At 37.7% G+C, this 18338-nt stretch overlaps 1 protein-coding gene across 17 annotated transcripts in view; it reads left to right on the forward strand.

Moving 5' to 3' along the window:
- Positions 1–18338, forward strand: part of TRIM2 (tripartite motif containing 2) — a 195332-nt gene that overhangs the window by 136132 nt on the left and 40862 nt on the right. For 16 of the 17 annotated variants that reach the window (XR_005215980.1, XM_037830850.1, XM_037830844.1 and 13 more), the window contains 3 exons: positions 2002–2239; positions 16527–16678; positions 17886–18066. Coding sequence is in view for 16 of the 17 variants with exons in the window: in XM_037830850.1 (XP_037686778.1) it covers positions 2002–2239; positions 16527–16678; positions 17886–18066 (571 nt within the window). In the remaining variant the exon portion in view is untranslated. The remainder of the gene's footprint in view (positions 1–2001; positions 2240–16526; positions 16679–17885; positions 18067–18338) is intronic. The other variant, XM_037830852.1, reaches the window with a different exon arrangement.

An 18338-nucleotide genomic window follows, 5' to 3' on the forward strand; every position in this document is an offset into this window, starting at 1 on the left:
CTTTGGCCATGTACATAAATATAATACCCCAGGGAGAGAAGATAGAGCCTTGACTGTAGAAAAAGAGAGCAGATGAGAATCAGGTGAATATGGTTGTTGTTATGGAGCCAAGAGAAGATAAGTTTCCAGAGGAAAAAAAGAGGTGGGGAGGTCAAGCTTGATGAATGTTGCTGAGGAGTCTAGTGAAATAGGATTGAAACATGTCTACTGGGTTTCAATGTCATCAGTGAGCTTAGCAAAAGCTCTTTCATTTCTGGTATTGATTCAGCGCCAGCTAGTTTGTGACCTAAGGAAAATCAGTTAACTTCCTTGATGTCAGTTTCCTTCATCTGCAAAATAAGGAGAGTGGGCTAAATGGTCGGTTTTCAAATTCTGTTTGGCAAAGCAATTAGGAAGCATTGTATAGTGTAGTTGTATAGAGCTTACATTCTGGTACCAAACTGCCTGGGTTTGAATTCCTGCCCTTCCCCTGACCACCTGAGTTACTTTGGACAAGAAATTTCCTCGATATGTCTAAAGGCAATAATAATAGTACCTACTTCATAAGATTAATGGAAATACTTTGAATTTAGAGAGCATTATCTGTGTTAGTCATTATTAGTGATGTATTTCTTTAAGTAAATGAATTAAACTGATGCCTGTTGGAGAGCAGCAAGGAGAAGAGATCATGTCGGTGTGACTCTGGGTATCCCACCCTGCTTCTACCAGAACAGCTCCACTTGGATGTGTGTGTGTGTTTAATGCAATTTTATTGAGATATAGTCACACACCATACAATCCATCCTAGGTATACAGTCACAGTATCGTCATATAGTTGCGCATTCATCACCATGATCAATTTTAGAACATTTCATTACTCCAAAAAAAAGAAATAAAAATAAAAATAAAAATAAAAAACCAAAACATCCCATACCTCTTAACCCCCAGCCCCCTAATTTTTTTTAGAAAATGCAATTTTATTGAGATATAGTCACACACCATACAATCCATTCAAAGTGTACAATACATGGTATACAGTATCATCACATGGTTGTGCATTCATCAGTACAATCTAGTTTAGAATATTTTCATTACTCCAAAAATAAAAATTAAAAATGTAAATATATAAGAGAACACAAAAACATCCCATACCCCTTATAACCCCCTATTGTTGACCTTTAGTATTGGTGTGGTACATTTGTTACTGTTGATGAAAGAATATTAAGATATTACTGTTAACTATAGTTAACATTTTTTCTCATATACCATTCTATTATTGACTCCTTGTAATAGTTGCATACATTTGTTCCAGTTCATGAAAGAACTTTGTACAGTTAATCACAGTCCTTGTGTATCACCAGAATTCACTGTGTTCTACATTTCCATGTTTTAACCTCCGGCTTTTCTTCTGGTGGAATACATGACTCTAAATTTCCCCTTTCCACCACATTCACTCACAATTCAGTACTGTTAATTATACTCACAATAATGTGCTACCATCATCTCTATTGGATATGTTTTTAATATCTAAGATCTGCTTATGATTTTGTATGTAAAAAAGAGTTGCAATGCTAACAAAAATGTTTGACACATTTCTTCCAATTGTAAAAGTCCACAGACTCATGAGCCCAATACTAGGTTATTGAGATCAACAGTTCTCAAACTTGAATATGCATATGAATCTCCTGGGGAGCTGATTCAGTAGGTCTGGGGTGGGGCCTAAGATTCTGCATTTCTCCTGGGTGAGGCTGATGCTGCCCATCCATGGACCTCACTTTGTGTGGCAAGGCTCTAGAGAACACTATAGAAGCACATACATTTATTATTCTTTTTCTTGGGCATAATCATTTTCCTGATGAGTTTACAGGGCCAGTGTAAGCCCAGGCTATCTCTTGACTTCTGAAAGGGAGTTCCTGCACAGTGGTTCATGTAATCGTGAGAAAAGCAACAATACCTGCAAGAAAAGTGGTTGTGTTCGAGGAACTCTGTGTTGCTGTCTTTCCACCTCTGCTTCTGCCCCAGGTGCCTGCAGAACTACATTCCTGCCCACAGTTTAACCCTCTCCTGCCCCGTGTGCCGCCAGACCTCCATCCTGCCCGAGAAAGGGGTGGCTGCGCTCCAGAACAACTTCTTCATCACAAACCTGATGGACGTGCTGCAGCGAACCCCAGGCAGCAACGTTGAGGAGTCTTCCATCTTGGAGACAGTCACCGCTGTGGCTGCAGGAAAACCTCTCTCCTGCCCCAACCACGATGGGAATGTAAGTGGAGCGCATTGCAGGGACTGCCGGGGGGCATGGTTGCTTTTGCTTTGGGTGGGCTTTGGGCACTTCACAGTTAATACATTAAAACAGAACTCCAGCTGGAAAATGAGTAGTTAGAAAAAAAAAAAATTACCAGCCCTCAGACTATCTTTTTGCCTGCTCACTTTCACTAGCCAAAGTTTTATTTAAATAATAAAATCAATCTCCATTGTGTTTACTTAGCACATATTGTTGGTATCCCCAGGAGAGCAAACCGGAAGCTATTTGCAAGCTGTGCATACTTTGACCCACATAAACATCTGTGCAATGAATTATGGATAAAGATTTAATAATGGATTAAGTTCTGCAAATTGAGAATGATTATTCAAATGTCCTTGATTTTTCTTGTGAGGGAATTTTTTCTTGTGCTACTTTTAGGCTCTATTCCTTAATAATAAATAGAATTTAAAAATACGTGAATCCCTTATAATAAAGATTATGAATTCCAAACACATTTTTTGCTGCTAATGAGCACAATAATTGTTACGACTAAGGAGGACCTGTGTGTACCATCAAACAACTGATTCACGATAGCTGGGTAACCTATAGAGCCCACATTGTGGAGTGGCTAAGAGCTCTGGCTCTGCAGTCAGGCTGCTTGATTCAGATTCCTTCTCTCAAACTTACTCAATGTGTTAGCTTTGGCAAGTGGATTAAACTCTATGTGTCCCATTTCTGCCATGTATAAAAAGAAGGGAATTATAGTACTTATTATATAGAATTATTGGGAAGATTAAATGTTAAATTTGTGTAAAGCATATAAGCTCTCAGTAAGTGTTTGCTATTAAAATTATTTCTAATTAATAATTTTGTTTACTTTTTTCTTTATATATTGACCACTCCATATGTATGTGAAACTGCTAATAATAAAAAACCAAGTATAACAAAACAACTAAGGCAAGCAAGAGGTGGTTAGAGTAAAATAATTATCAGACAAACTACTTACTGTTCATTTATCTTATCTCACACTGCTCTCTCTGTTCACTACACAGCAGCCCCCCTGGCCTCCTAGAACTTGCTGGGTTGTTTCCCACCTCAGGACATGGTTGTTCACAGTTTTGCTGCCTGGATGCTCTTGGCACCCTCTTTAAGTGGCTAGCTTATTATCATCTGTCATGTCTCAGCTCAAATTTCTCCTCTACAGAGCAGTCTTCTCTAACTACACTCCCTAAGGAGGCCACCTCTTACACCTAGTTACCTTGTATCACATCACCTTCATTTCCTCCATAGCACTCACCTTGGTCTACCTGCCATCATCTGTGCATTTGTTTACTTAATGATTTTCAGGCTTTGTCTCTAGAATGTGCCCTCCAGGAGGACGGGGACCTTTGTTCACCATCATATCCCCAGCAACAAGCAGGGTATCTTATACATATATAGGAGTCAATTGATACATGTTTGCTGAAAAAATGTGCCAGACCCTATGTTTGGCTCCTTAAACACCACTCGGCAAAGTCAGTGTTACCTTCATTGACAGATGAAGAAACTGTTCTAAGTCACAAAGCTAGTTGATGCATCATAAAAGCTAGACCAGGAAAAGCTAGCATCCTGAGCCTCCTAGTAGCCAACTCAAGAGAGACAGCATGGGTTACATACCTTTAATTACTTAATTGAAAGCACACCAGGCTATCGATAAGAATAAGGTTTTCCATGCATTGTGCTCTAAGGGAGAGTTACCATTTAAGTTTTGTGAAAAGAACTTGAGATGTTACCTTCAAAAGCATTTGGAGCATTCTTTTGACAAACACTGGCCCTTAATGACTGCTCAGCCTGTAATAGTGAATGCTAGTACCAGGCAGGCATTTCAATCAGGTACAAGAGGTCCCCTTAAAGTGTATCTCAGGCACATGCCTCTGGAGATCCCATCCCATTTGATGATGGGAGTAAAATATTGAAAGCATTAGGAAACCTACTACAGTTACTTGTCTAAATTTGGTATATGAAGAGGGTTTCACATAGAATGAGAAATAATAACAAGTTTGAGAGAAGGAATCTGAATCAAGCAGCCTGACTGCAGAGCCAGAGCTCTTAGCCACTCCACAATGTGGGCTCTATAGGTTACCCAGCTATCGTGAATCAGTTGTTTGATGGTACACACAGGTCCTCCTTAGTCGTAACAATTATTGTGCTCATTAGCAGCAAAAAATGTGTTTGGAATTCATAATCTTTATTATAAGGGATTCATATATTTTTAAATTCTATTTATTATTAAGGAATAGAGCCTAAAAGTAGCACAAGAAAAAATTCCACAGTCATGGAATTCAGAAAACAGCTTGTAGCTCCATGTGGCCAGTGAGGAGATTCAGGGGAGGCGTGTGTGGGAATTCTCCAGGTGGGCTGGAGCACACAGGAGGTAAGCATGGAAAGGTAGATGGAGGGGGATTGAGCTGTGAATGTCATTAGCAAAATGCTTGACCCTAATTCCATAAGCAATGGGAAGCATTAAAACCTTCTAAGCAGGGAGATGAGTGTTTTAGTGACATTGTGGAGCCACGGAGTGTAGTAGAGAATGGAGGTGGGGACACCAATTCTGAGGTTTTTTGAGTTGTTAAAATGAGAGAAGATAAGGATGAAGCTACAATAACATCAATGAGCCTGGAGACCTACGGTGAATTTCAGCAGAAAGGGTACAATTTTACTTCAGAATCTGCCTCCTACAGATAAAAACGTGTGTGCTAAAACCTCTTAGTTAAGCTACTAAGGCTGTGAAAATTGAACAATTAAAATTGATCATATACCACTAGGTCACAAAAGAATCATCACTGTATTTTCCCATTGTTTAGATCAAGTTCTCACGCACTAAAATTACATTAGTAATACATGTTTATAGAAGAAACCCAAAAGTTTTTTAAAAGACTCAATTATTTAGTCAAAGAAGAAAACAACTGCCTAATTGCATTACAAAATATTGAGAGTGGAATCTAGCAAATGTGCAAGGTAAAATCAAATCTATACTCCAAGGAAAATGTGAGCATTTTCATTTATTTAAAAAGAATTCAACTCATGAAATTAGGAAAACAACATATAATAAATGTATGGAATACAAAAGAAAGAAAATAAAGATAAACTCAAAATTTGAAAATAATAAAACAGTTGAACCGATGAATAAATCCAAAAGCTGAATCTTTAAAAAAAAAATCTCTGATATATGACAAAGCAAAAAAGGGAAAATACAAATGAATCAAATTAGAACTGATAAAGAGGTGTCAGTACAGATATAATGGAGATCTAAAAATGATAAATCAACTCTGTGGGCTATTATATTAATATATATATCAATATATATGGACTATATATATTTAAAATCTGAATAAAATGGAGGAGATATGAAATTACAAATGATTGGGAAAAGCAAGAAAACTTGAGTAGACTAATAATCTTGATAGAAAGTGGTGAAAGTTAATTTAATCCTTAATTCCTTCAAACCCATATAAAACAGATATGATTCATAGTGTGTTTACTTCTGGATCATAAGAAAAAATAGCTCCCCAATTCATTTATGATATACACATAACCCTGATAACAGAACTTAATGAAGAAAGCAGAAAAAGAAAGCACAATCTATGAAAGTAGCTATAAAATTCTTAATTAAAATACCTCAGCAAATTAGTAAGAGCACTTAGGATATTAGAAAAATATGATTATCACAAAAAATGGCTAAGCTCATGAGAAAAAAAATGTTAAACTTCACAAATAGTGAGATCTTCCCAAATTAGCTAGCTTTTTAAAAAGATAATCAGTGTTGATGAGAGTATGGTGATATATGCTGGTGGGAGTGTAAATTGTTCTCTAGAAAATTTCTGTCAACTGGCAAAATGCAGTGAGAGTTTTACACAAATTCTTATCCTTTAATCCAGTAATCCCACTCATAAGGAAATAGCTGGAGACAAGGACAAAGATTTGGTACAAAAATGTTAATTACACTTTTAATCATTATAATAAAAAGTTAGAAATAATCTAAATGTGCAATATTAGGGAAATGGTTAAATCATAAGACTGTTGTGTGGCCATAAAAAGTCATGTTCTTGCAAAGAATGACATTTATATGAACATCTATGAATATGTTTGTATATTTATATAGGGTTCTGTTGTTTGTTTTAAATTAGTGGGACCACAGTGTATATACAGTATAGAAAGAAGGGTATTCTGTGCTCAAGGGACAAAGTGAACAAAGGCAGTGAGAATAGAAAACGTGAAGAGGCTTCTTTTTTCCTCATATCAGCCCAAGTTCCCAGGAGCCAGGGAGTGGTGAGTGATTTGCTAGAGGTAGAAGTGCCAGGACTTAGAGGGGACTGGATGCCATTTTAAGGAACTTGAGCCTGTTGTAAATCTTGGGGAGCTTTTAAAGGATTTTAAGCGTGGAAGCCAAGGTATGGTTTGCATTTCAATCATTCAAAAATAGCTAGAGCTCTTGGTGTTGGGGGCGGGGGTCAGGGTAGGGATAGTTTCAAAAGGGGGAAGAACCTGAGGCAGGGAAAGCAGTTGGGAGCCCGCTGGAATAAGCCACGGAGGTGTCCGGATCCAGAGTGGAGTGGGATTGGGCGCCGGGAAGCCTTTCTGCTTCCTTTTAAGCAACGATTGGCTGAGTGGATTGGTCAGGAGAGGCCAGTAGGATGACTCCCAGGGGGCTAACTTGGGTGGTTGAGGAGACATTGGAGCTACCAATTGAGATAGAGGTTGGCTCTTTAAAAGTACTGTGAATTTTAAAACCGGCACTACTTCAGAAACAGAAATCTGTTGCTATTGCCTTAAGGACAAATAGAAAAGAATTGGTGTGGTTTACCTCAGTAATAAAAACCTTTTTTATTGCTAAGCAGAAACATTGTTAAAGACGCTATATCCAGGAAAGTTAAAGAATCTTTTAGGTTAAAAACTTTCCCCAACTTTCTACCAAACGCTTCCCATCAAATCACATTAAACTTGAAATCTGTTTAACAGCTTTGAACCTTTTTGAGGTCAATGAAATAGTTTTCAAACTATGTTTTGAACACTTTCTGTATGCTGGGTCCTTATGAGTCTTTGTAGTCATAAAATTTATAACCCAGCAAGAGACCTTGGAAAATTTAGCAGTGCGTGTCTTGAATCACTCTGTTGTTTCATCATAGATTGTAGGAGTTCTCCACTCTGCTTTGAGATAGGGATCCTCAGTGCATATTCAAGCCAAGTGCATGCAATATCAGAGATAAATTGCTGCCATGGGTAAATCTTTAAAAACAATTCAAGCGTCTGAAGGTTATTAAAATTGGGTAATTAACAATAAAGCAAGATGCTGCGGTCATAACCGCCTGGAGCTTGATTAGCATGGGTGGATGAAAGCCTGTCATCTGCTTTAAGTGCTGTGACAGTATCTGTCTTCTAATTAAACTGCCATGGCTGCATTGTCCAAATACAAAAGAAAAATGGGAATAATGTCCAGTGATCTAAGTTCCTTGCACTTAAAGCAGGCATTTGAGCTCATGCTTCATGGTTCCTTAAAAACCCTATTCTTTCTTGTGTGGGCACCTGACTAAGGGATGTTAAGAGGTGCAAAGGAAAGGTCCTCATTAAGAATGCATAGCTGCTAGCAAGCCCCCCATCTCCGCCCTGCTCCAGGATCACTGTCCGTGCCTTTTCAGAAACCTCAGGGTTGGCTGAGGTCCTTTGCAGCGCCTTAGTAATGCACCTAGTCCTGCCCTGTGCCTCTTCTGAACGCAAATGATGACTACCCATCAAAAACAATAAGCTCATCCTGGCCTCTGGCTTGCCCACCCCTGGGGGCACCAGCAGCAACATCTGCATGAGCTCACCTGAGCCCAAACCTCACATAATTAGCTCTCGGACTGAGCCAGTGCTGTCAGCGCCCAAACGTAAGCACTTGGGAATGACTATCTAGTTTTTGACACTTCAAATGATTTCAGGGCCTTTGCTTCTCTAGACACATTTAGTACCTTGACCCAGGCACAATGACCCAGGTCTGCTGTTGTCTCTTCAAAGCTGCAATCATTTTTTTCTTAATTGCAGAAATCCACAGAACCTAAAATTCACCAGTAAATTGTATAATTCAGTGGCTTTTAGTACATTCATAATGTTGTGCAACCATCATCACTTTCTAATTCTAAAACATTTTCATCACCCCCAAAAGAAACACCATACCCATTTCCCCTCTCCCCCAGTCTCCTGCCAACAATTAATCTGCTTTTTGTCTCTATGGATTTGTTTTTTTTTTAAATATTTCATATAAATGGAATTGTATATTATGTGGCCCTTTTGTGTCTGGTTTCTTTCCCCTAGCATAATGTTTTTGAAGTTCGTCCATGTTATAACATGTATCAATATGTCATTCCTTCTTATGACCAAATAATATTCCATTGTATATATATACCACAATTTATCTATTCATCCATTGATGGCCATTTGGGTTGTTTCCATCTTTGGGTGATTGAGAATAGTGCTGCTAATGAGCATGTGTATACATGTAGTTGGTTGAGTACCTGTTGGCAGTTCTTTTGGTGTATGCCTAAGAATGGAATACTCTATGTTTAACTTTTTGAGGAGCTACCAAATTATTTTTTATAGTTGGCTGCACCATTTTGCATTCCTACGAGCAAAGTATGAGGGTTCAGAAATAAACCCATATAATCTATGCTCAGATTTCTCCCCATCCACACCAACATGTGTATTTTCTGTGTGTTTGTGTTTAATTATAGCCATCCTAGTAGTTGTAAAATGTACCTCATCATTTTCCTAATGACTAATGATGTCGTTCATCTTTTGACGTGTTTGCCAACCATCTGTATATCTTCTTTGGAGAAATGTCTGTTCAAGTCCTTTGCTCATTTTTAAATTGGGTTTGACTTCTTGTCATTGAGTTGTAAGAGTTTTCTTCATATATTCTGATACCAGATATATGATTTATAAATATTTTCTCCTATTCTGCAGGTTGTAGTTCCACTGTCTTGGTAATATCTTTTGATGAACAAAAGTTTTATATTTTGATGAAGTCCAATGTATCTTTTTTTTTTTTTTTTTTTTTTTACTGTTTTTGCTCATGCTTTTGATGTCATATCTAAGACTTCGCAATGAAATCCAAGGTCATGAAGACTTAGCCCTATGTTTTCTTCTAAGAGTTTTATGGGTTTTGCTCTGATATTTAGGACACTGATCCATTTTGAGTTAATTTTTGTATATAGTGTGAGGTACAGGTCCAACTTATTTCTTTCACTTGTGGATGTACAGTTGTCTCAGCGCTGTTTGTGAAAAAGACTGTTCTTTACTCCATTGAATGGTGTTGGTACCCTTATTGAAAATCGATTAAGCATAGATTGTATGGGTTTATTTCTGTACTCTCAATTCTATTGCATTAATCTATATGCTTACCCTTATACCAGTACCATCTTGTTTTGATTACTGTAGATTTGTAGTTAAGTTTTGGAATTGGAAAATGTGAGTCCTCTGACTTTGTCTTTTTTCAAGAATGTTTTGGCTGTTTGGGGTCCTATGGAATTACATAAAAATTTTAGGATCAGCTTGTCATTTTCTGTAAAAAAAAGCTCTTGGAATTTTGATATATATTATATTGAATCTGCAGATCAGTTTGGAGAGTATTGCCATCTTAACAATGTTGTCTTACATCAATTGAGATAATCATGCAGTTTTTTTACTTCATTTTACAAATTTTGTGCATTACATTGATTGACTTGCATATGTTGAACCACCATTGCATTCATGGATAAATCCCACATTGTCATGGTAAATAATCCTCTCAATATGTTGCTACATCCAGTTTACTAGTATTTTGTTAAGGACATTTTTATCTATATTCATAAGGGATATTAGTTTTTAGTTTTCTTTTCTTGTGATGTCTTTGTCTGGTTTTGGCATCAAGGTAATATTGGCCTCAGAGAATGTATTAGGAAGTGTTCCATCCTTTTCTAATTTTTTGAAGAGTTTGAGAAAGACTGGTGTTTATTCTTTAAATATTTGGTAGAATTAACCAGTGAAGCCATCTGGCTCTGGAATTTTCTTTGTTGGAAGTTTGTGATTACTGAGTTAATGCCTTACTTATTATAATCTGTTTAGATTTTATTTCTTCTTTGAGTCAGTTTTGGTAGTTTGCATGTTTCTAGGAATTTTTCCGTTTCATCTAGGTTATCTAATTTGTTGCAATTGTTCATAGTGTTTTCTTATAATCCTTTTTGTTTATGGAATGTTGGTAGCAATGTCCCTATTCTCATCCTGATTTTGTCTTCTTTCTTCCTCTCTTGGTCAGTCTAGCTAAAGGTTTGTCAAAACAAGCAGAAAGAAAACACTAATAAATATTACAGCAGAAATAAATGAAATAAAGAATAGAAAAACAATAGAGATAATCAACAAAACCAAAAGTTGGTTCTTTAGCTTTCACCAGTTTATTTATAATATGTCTTGGTGTGGATCACTTTGAGTTTATCCTACATGGTGTTTGTTGAGCTTCTTAGATGTGTATTTAATCAAATGTATTTGATCAAATTTGGGAAGCTGGCAGCCATCCTTTACTTCAACTTATCTCTGCCCACTTCTCTCCCTCCTCTCCTTCTGTGACTCCCATTATGCAGATCTCGATATGCTTGATGGTTTTCCACAAGTCTCTGAGGTTCTATTAATATACCTTCATTCTTTTTTCTTTCTGCTCCTCACACTGGATAATCTCAATTGACCCATCTTCATGTTTGCTGCTGCTTTATTTGTCTGTTCAAATCTGCTATGGAACTCTGCTAGGAAATTATAATTTCAGTTATTGTCTTTCAACTTTGGAATTTCTATTTGGCTCTTTTTCTTTTTCCATCTCTTTATTAATATTCTCTGTTTGGTGAGACATCTTGCTCATGGTTTCCTTTAGCTCTGTGAACAGACAGAAAATAGTTTATTTAAAGTCTTTTCCTAGTAAGTCCAACATCTGATGTTCCTCAAGAACAGTTTCTCTCAATTTTTCTTTTCCTGTGTGTGGACCATATTTTCTTGTTTCTTTGCATGCCTCATAAGTTTTTTATTGAAAACTAGGTATTTTGAATATCTTAATGTGGCAGCTCTTGAAGTCAGATTCTGCTCTCTCCCTAGGATTTGTTGTTGTTCCTTATCGTAGTAGTTGTTTGTTTAGTGACTTTTCTGAACTAATTTTGTAAAGTCTGTATTGTTTGTCATCTGTAGCCACTGGAGTCTCCTTTCTGTTAGCTTGCTGTTCAGCCAGTGATTTGACAGAGATTTCTTAAATGCCTGAAACAAACAAACAAACAAACAAACAAACAAACAAAATGTCCCAGTCTTTGCAGAAGGTTTCTGTGTGTTTGTTGGGGCATGGTTTCAACACTTAGCCAAGCAGTTTACAACTTTGCATTAGCCTTCACTTCCTGCATATGCAGAGCATGAAAGCCAGACAGAGGTGAGAACTTTGGCCTTTTCAGGACTTTTCTGAGCATGTGTCTGGCATTTAGATTGCCAGAAATGTGAGAGATTTTAAAAATCCAAATTCCTCAAAGCATCTCATCCCTCAGCCTTTTCTCCCAAGCTTTTCAATTTGTCTGTTGGTTTCCCCAACAGCTATTCCTTCACCCAAGTGGCAGTGGCTAATTTATTTGCCTTTAAAGGTTTTTGACATACCACAACCCATACCCACCCTTGGTAGTCATCCCAGTCCTGGGAGAGTTCCAAGTTAGGCTAAATAAAGATAAACCCTTTGAACCAGTTCTTTAGGGAGCCTCCAGACAGGTCAAACCAAACAACCACAATTCTTTGAGAATAAGTTCCATATTGCCTCCCCTGGTACTAGGAACGTATACTAGGAAAGCAGTCTGTTGTTTTCAAGGCCACTGCCAAGCTAAATAGTTGAGGATGGCACCGCACCAGGAAATGTTAAATGCCACAAAGCTCTCTTATCAATACTCAGCTGTTTTTTCTTGACTAAACATTCCTCTTTCTGTGGTAAGTTTTAGTTCTGAAAAAGTTGATTCTGACAGGTTTTTTTTTGTTTGTTTGTTTTTTAGCTTATTTACTGCTCATGTACAGGTATGGATTTTGGAGTTCTCACTCTGCCATTTTCATTGACATCGCTCCCCTGCAATCAATTGTTTTAAACGATAAATTAAAAAGAGAGAGTTAGTAATAGTAGTAAGTGCTTGTTCCTCTATTAGGTGATAGGCTCTGCTCTTGGGGACTTTTTACATTTTCAGTGACTCCATATTGTTTTGCATCCTTCCCTACCTATGAGTAGCCTTCTTTGTCATCTCACTCCTCAGACTGCTGGGAAACTTCAACTCAGAAAATGCAAGTACTGTAGAACAGTGGTTCTTGACATCTAAATACATACAGTAGCTAATCCCCAAATACAGTTTGCTTTTGGCTGGATGTATTCTAGAGATGATGCCATGCTCCCTTCTTCCAAGGAGGATATAGTGGAAACTTGGTCCCAGTCTTAAATGACTTGAGAAATATCAGTGGATCAAGCAAGCCCCATTAATATGGCACATTTCCCTAGGCCAGACACTTTCAGTGGTCCCAATGAATAACCTGAAGGAAGAAGTCTTTTCACTTTCTATGCTTGGACTCTCCTCAGCCTGCTTTGATTGGATTTCTTGAGCACTGACCATGAAGAATAAATATTAATCTAGCTACATATGAGCTGGAAATAAAATTTCCTGGTAAAAGTGAACCACCTTTGGCTAAAGCCATGAAATTACAAGGAACCTCAGCCTTGGTGGGAATTACATTGCACAATCCCTAGAGATGAACTTCTTCCAAAGAAAATCTTAGAATTCAGTGAGGAAACCTCTTTTTTCCTCCCTCCACCATCCTTTGAAAAACAGGAAACCTTTGGATTATAGAATTTTTTTAAAAAATAATGAATAAAACATTTATGATATGGTGCTAATATATTGCTGCCAGGTATTGCTTTTCCAAAAATAATTTCTAAAAACTTTACAATAAGATTTTAATATGATAATGTATATAAATTTAGATAATTCTATTTTATGAGCACATGAAGGCAAATAGTGCAGTAATATGTCCAAAAGCAATCCAAAATGCAGTCCTCTGTTAAAGGGCACTGCCTCTCACCAGGAAAAGAAGGATCCCTTGGCTCATTTAGTCTTTAGGCAAACAATTATTGAGCTATTTCTATGTGTTGGACTCTCTTTTGGGTTGAATCAAACAGACAAAAATAAGATGCAATGACCAGTATGATACCTTCCTCTGCAGTATTTGAATTTTTGCTTGAGTTTGCTTTTTAAGATACATGTTTAATAGAATGCGTGGAGAAATGTGTTTTAGCAGGGGATGGATGAAAAAAGGAGCTTTCTAATTGACTGTCCAAGCACACTCTTAAAAGGTCTGCAGAGGAACAAAACACATGGAATCAAATCTCTATATATCCCACCCCCCATAAAAAGTATTTTCAACCCCCTAATTTGAAGTCTATTTCAGACTATGATGCCACATGAGATTTCAAAGTATCTTAGAGATGTTTTGAAGGACTTTTGCCTGAATTTGGTTCACTGGGAAAGAATGTTTCCAAAATATAATCAGCAAACTTAGTGCTTTATTCTAGGAGAATCAGCTCCAGAAAATACTATGTAAAAAAAGTGAGTCTCAAATTGCCCAAAATGCCACCTGAATCACAGCTAAGAGCATCCGTTCATTCATTCATTCATTAGTGTTTTTGAGTACCTACTATGTGCAATGCATTGCCTAGGCTCTGGGTGGGAGAGTTCCTGTGTTCAAGGAACTTATAATCTTATTTATATTTCGTAAATGGGGTATAAATAAAAGTGGGTGCATTCACTTTGTAAAAATCCATCAAGTTGTGTTAAGATTGATGCACAAGAGACAGTTCCCCCAAAAAAGTGCTTTGGGAATTCAGATTGGAAGATGTTATTTCCAACTAATGCTTCCACAAGGAAAGTAACTTAAGGCCTTATTTAGATTTTTACTAAGAGTTCATCAGAATCAGCATACTTTTTTTTCCAGGCAAGCAGATGATGTTGTTGTCATCAGTCATCATCATCATCATCATCATCATCATCATCATCATCATCATCATCATCAGATAGCAGCTACTACTTATTAACAATTTTCTCTGTGCCAGGTGTCATCTGAGTTCTTTTTGCATGTTAATCTGTTCACTTCTCACACCCCTATGAGGTTACTGTTGTTGTCTCCATTTGACAGAGGCAGAAATTGAGACACAGTGAGATTAAGTAATTTGCCTAAGTCCACTCAACTAAATAAGTGGTGGAGTCAGGATGCAAACTGCTCAGTCTGGCTCCTTTCTCATCCACTACACTAGCAGTTCTCCAAATGTCATCCAGGGACTCTTATGGACCATTTCAAAGGGTATTTGAGGTCAAACTATTTTCATAATAACTCTAAGGCATTTTTTGCCTTTTTCACCCTCATTTTCTCAAGAGTGTACAGTAGAATTTTCCAGAGGCTACATAATGTGTAATATCACAACAGATTGAATCCAGAAGCAGATCAGGGAATCTAGCTGACTTCTAATACAGCAAATACTGAAGAGATTTACAGAAATGGAAAACAATGCCATTCTTCTCAATAAATATTTTTTGTTTTGTAAAATATAGGTGTTTTTCATAAAAATATATTATTTATGTTAATATGTAATGTGTTTATTATTTTTAATACATTAATAAATATTTAATTTTTCTCAGTTTTAATTTTTAATAGGATAAACAAAAGCTCTTAGAAGTTCTCAATAATTTCTACAGTGTGTAAATGGTTTCCAAGAACAAAAACTTTGAGAATTGCAGTCTTATGCTGCTCTGCCACAGGAAGACTGCCTGCGTGGTTACAGGAACAGATTTGCAGTCAGCCCCACCTCTATGTGAGACCTGTCACAGAAAAGTTGCATACTCCTCACAATTTATCCTTTATTTTCTCCCATGAAACAGGATATAATAATGACAACATCCTGGGGTGGCCATAAGAATTAAGTGGGATAATGCAAGTAAAACACCTAGTGCATAGTAAGCACTCAATCGGTGACACCAAACCTGGATTTTTTTAATTTTAATTTTTACAAACAAACATTTCCCCTATCCTACTTCCCCACTTCTCCTCCTCCAGTAACCCTCTAATCTGCTTTCTATGTGCAAATTTGCTATTCCTATTTTCTCTTATATGTGATATCATACAATTTTTGTCCTTATGTGTCTTACTTCACTAGGCATAAATGTTTTTGAGGTTCTTCCATGTTGTAGCATGTCTCATAACTTCCTTTTTTCTTACAGATGAATAATATTTCACAGTATTTATGTACCATTTTGTTTATTCATTTGTTGATGGACACTTGAGTTTCCCTCTTTTGGCAATTGTGAATGATGCCATTATGAACACTGGTGTGCAAATATCTGCGAGTCTCTGCTTTAGTTCTTTTGGTGTATACCTAGAAGGGGGATTGCTGGCTATTTTAGTTACCTTATTGCTAAAGCAAATGCCATGTAATGGATTGGTTTGAACAATGAGAATTTATTGGCTCTCAGTTTTCAGACTAGAAGTCCAAATCAATGCATCATCAAGGTGGTGCTTTCTTCCTGAAGACTGGCATTCTAGGCTGGCTGCTGGTGATCCTTGAACCTTGGCTCCTCTATCACCTAGCAGTGCACATGGCAGCCCCTCCTGGCCTCTCCCTTCTCTTCCAGATTCCATCAACCTTCAGCTTCTTGCTTCCCCTGGCTTTCTCTTTGTCTAAATTTTATTCTGCTTATATAGGACTCCAGTAATAGGATTAAGACCTATCCTGATTGAGTTGGTCACCCCTTAACTGAAGTAACCTCATCAAAAGGTCCTATTTACAATGGGTTCACACCCACAGGAATGGATTAAGTTAAGAACATGTTTTTCTGGGGGTACATAGCTCCAAACCACCACATTGGGTAATGTTGTAATTTTATGCTTAACTTTTTGAGGTACCACCAAACTGTTTTCTACAGCAATGTACCATTTTACATTCCCACCAACAATGAATGAGTGTGTTTCTATTTCTCCACATCCCTCTATAACACTGTTATTTCCTGCTTTCTTAATAGTAGCCATTCTAGTGGGTGTGAAATGGTATTTCGTGGTTTTGATTTGCATTTCCCTGATGGCTAATTATGTTGAGCATCCTTTCATGTGCTTATTGGCCATTTGGATATTTTCTTTGGAGAAATGTCTATTCAAGTTCTTTGCATATTTTTTAACTGTGTTGTCTTTTTGGATTTTGTGTGTGTATTTCTTGCAGGTGATGGAATTTTACTGCCAGTCGTGTGAGACCGCCATGTGTCGGGAGTGCACTGAGGGGGAGCATGCAGAGCACCCCACAGTCCCGCTCAAGGATGTGGTGGAGCAGCACAAGGCCTCACTCCAGGTCCAGCTGGATGCCGTCAACAAAAGGTGCAGCACACCTTCCCTGGCTCCCGATTGGTTGCCTGTGCATTAGGTTTGGCCTAAGGGTCTCTTGTCTCAGGGAGTTAGTAGGTTCCCATTACCCTTGGAGAAATCAATCTCTGTATCACAAACAGCTTCTGCTTTTTGGTCATGGGTCTGTAATCATAAATTAGTGAGTGAGGAAGGATGTCCCACAACACTTGGTAAAATTCTAGCCTCCTTACATTATGGATAGTGGCAGTTTTTTAGTACCTTTGTATGATTAAAGGAATAAAGTACACTTGAAGGAAAATGCTCTCAAGAGATCTCTGAAATTCATGCCCCAAACCAGGCTCTCTGAAGCTCCTTCCTTAGCCGCTGTTCTTGACACTCTGACAAGCTTCGGCTGTGACTGGCTCTTTTTTCTGCTTGAGACTGGCAAAATGGTCTGAGTGGTGATCACTCAATTTTCCTCATGTTCTCCTGCTTCCAGGTTTGTTCTTTGGCATGATATGAAAGAACAGAGTAGCTGTCTGGTGCATAAGAAAGGCCAAAGAAAGGAAAAGCAGAAAAAATAAATCTTTCCACTGATTGTTTTAGTGAGAATAGTACGGTTGTTCTATATGAAATAAAAGAACTTTGAAACTTGGGAGAAGTTCCCAAGATATTCCCAGTTTGGATAAGTTTTTCATATGGGTAGGGAAAAAAGGTACAGTTACATATTTAGAACTCTGTTCTCAATCATGGGTGATTTTGCGCCCAAGAGGACATTTGGCAATGTCTACAGACGTTTTTTGGTTGTCACAACTGTGTTGCAAGGGTGTGCGACAGGCATCTGGTAAAGGCCAGGAAGCTGTTAAATATTGTACAATGCACAAAACAGCTCCCCTACAACAAAGAGTTATCCTGCCCAAATTTTCATTAGCACCAAGTTTGAGAAACCTTGCGTCAGAGTTTGATAAGAAGGCATGGTTTAGCAGAGAGCTTCAAAGCTCTGTACCATCAATTATTAAAAGCAGACTGAAGGCAGATTGAAATAGACATGGACCCTCTAAGTCTTTTCTCTCAAAGGCAGTGATTATGGTATAGCTTATTCATTCTGTTCTGCAGTTGTTAATTTTTAAAGATGATGAAAGGTATTGAAAATATTTTTTGACAAAATGTAGTGTTTAAGCAGGTCCTCGAATATTTGTGGGTTGATGTTAAATAATGATCTTTAACAACTGTTCCCCAGGCTCCCAGAAATAGATTCTGCTCTTCAGTTCATCTCGGAAATCATCCATCAGTTAACCAACCAGAAGGCCAGCATCGTGGACGACATTCATTCCACCTTTGACGAGCTCCAGAAGACTTTAAACGTGCGCAAGAGCGTGCTGCTTATGGAACTGGAGGTCAATTATGGCCTCAAACACAAGGTAAGGCTCCAGCTGTTCTGACAGGTATCCTCTAAGAGGCAAGTCAGCACTTCACAGCACTGCCTTACTGGGTTCTGATGGCAGCAAAGGGGGCACAAATGGGTTATTTAAATGTCACAATTATACAGTAAATGGTAGTTTTTGTTTACTGGAACATCTATTTTTCCTTCCTGTTTTCAGTTTATAATGAGCAATTATCTAATTTGACAAAAGGTGGGGCTGACTACAGAGTAATGCTTTCAGGATTTAGGGTTAAACTCAGTTGTTTTCCT

Source organism: Choloepus didactylus, chromosome 3, assembly GCF_015220235.1.
Source record: "Choloepus didactylus isolate mChoDid1 chromosome 3, mChoDid1.pri, whole genome shotgun sequence".
Taxonomy (NCBI): Eukaryota; Metazoa; Chordata; class Mammalia; order Pilosa; family Megalonychidae; genus Choloepus; species Choloepus didactylus.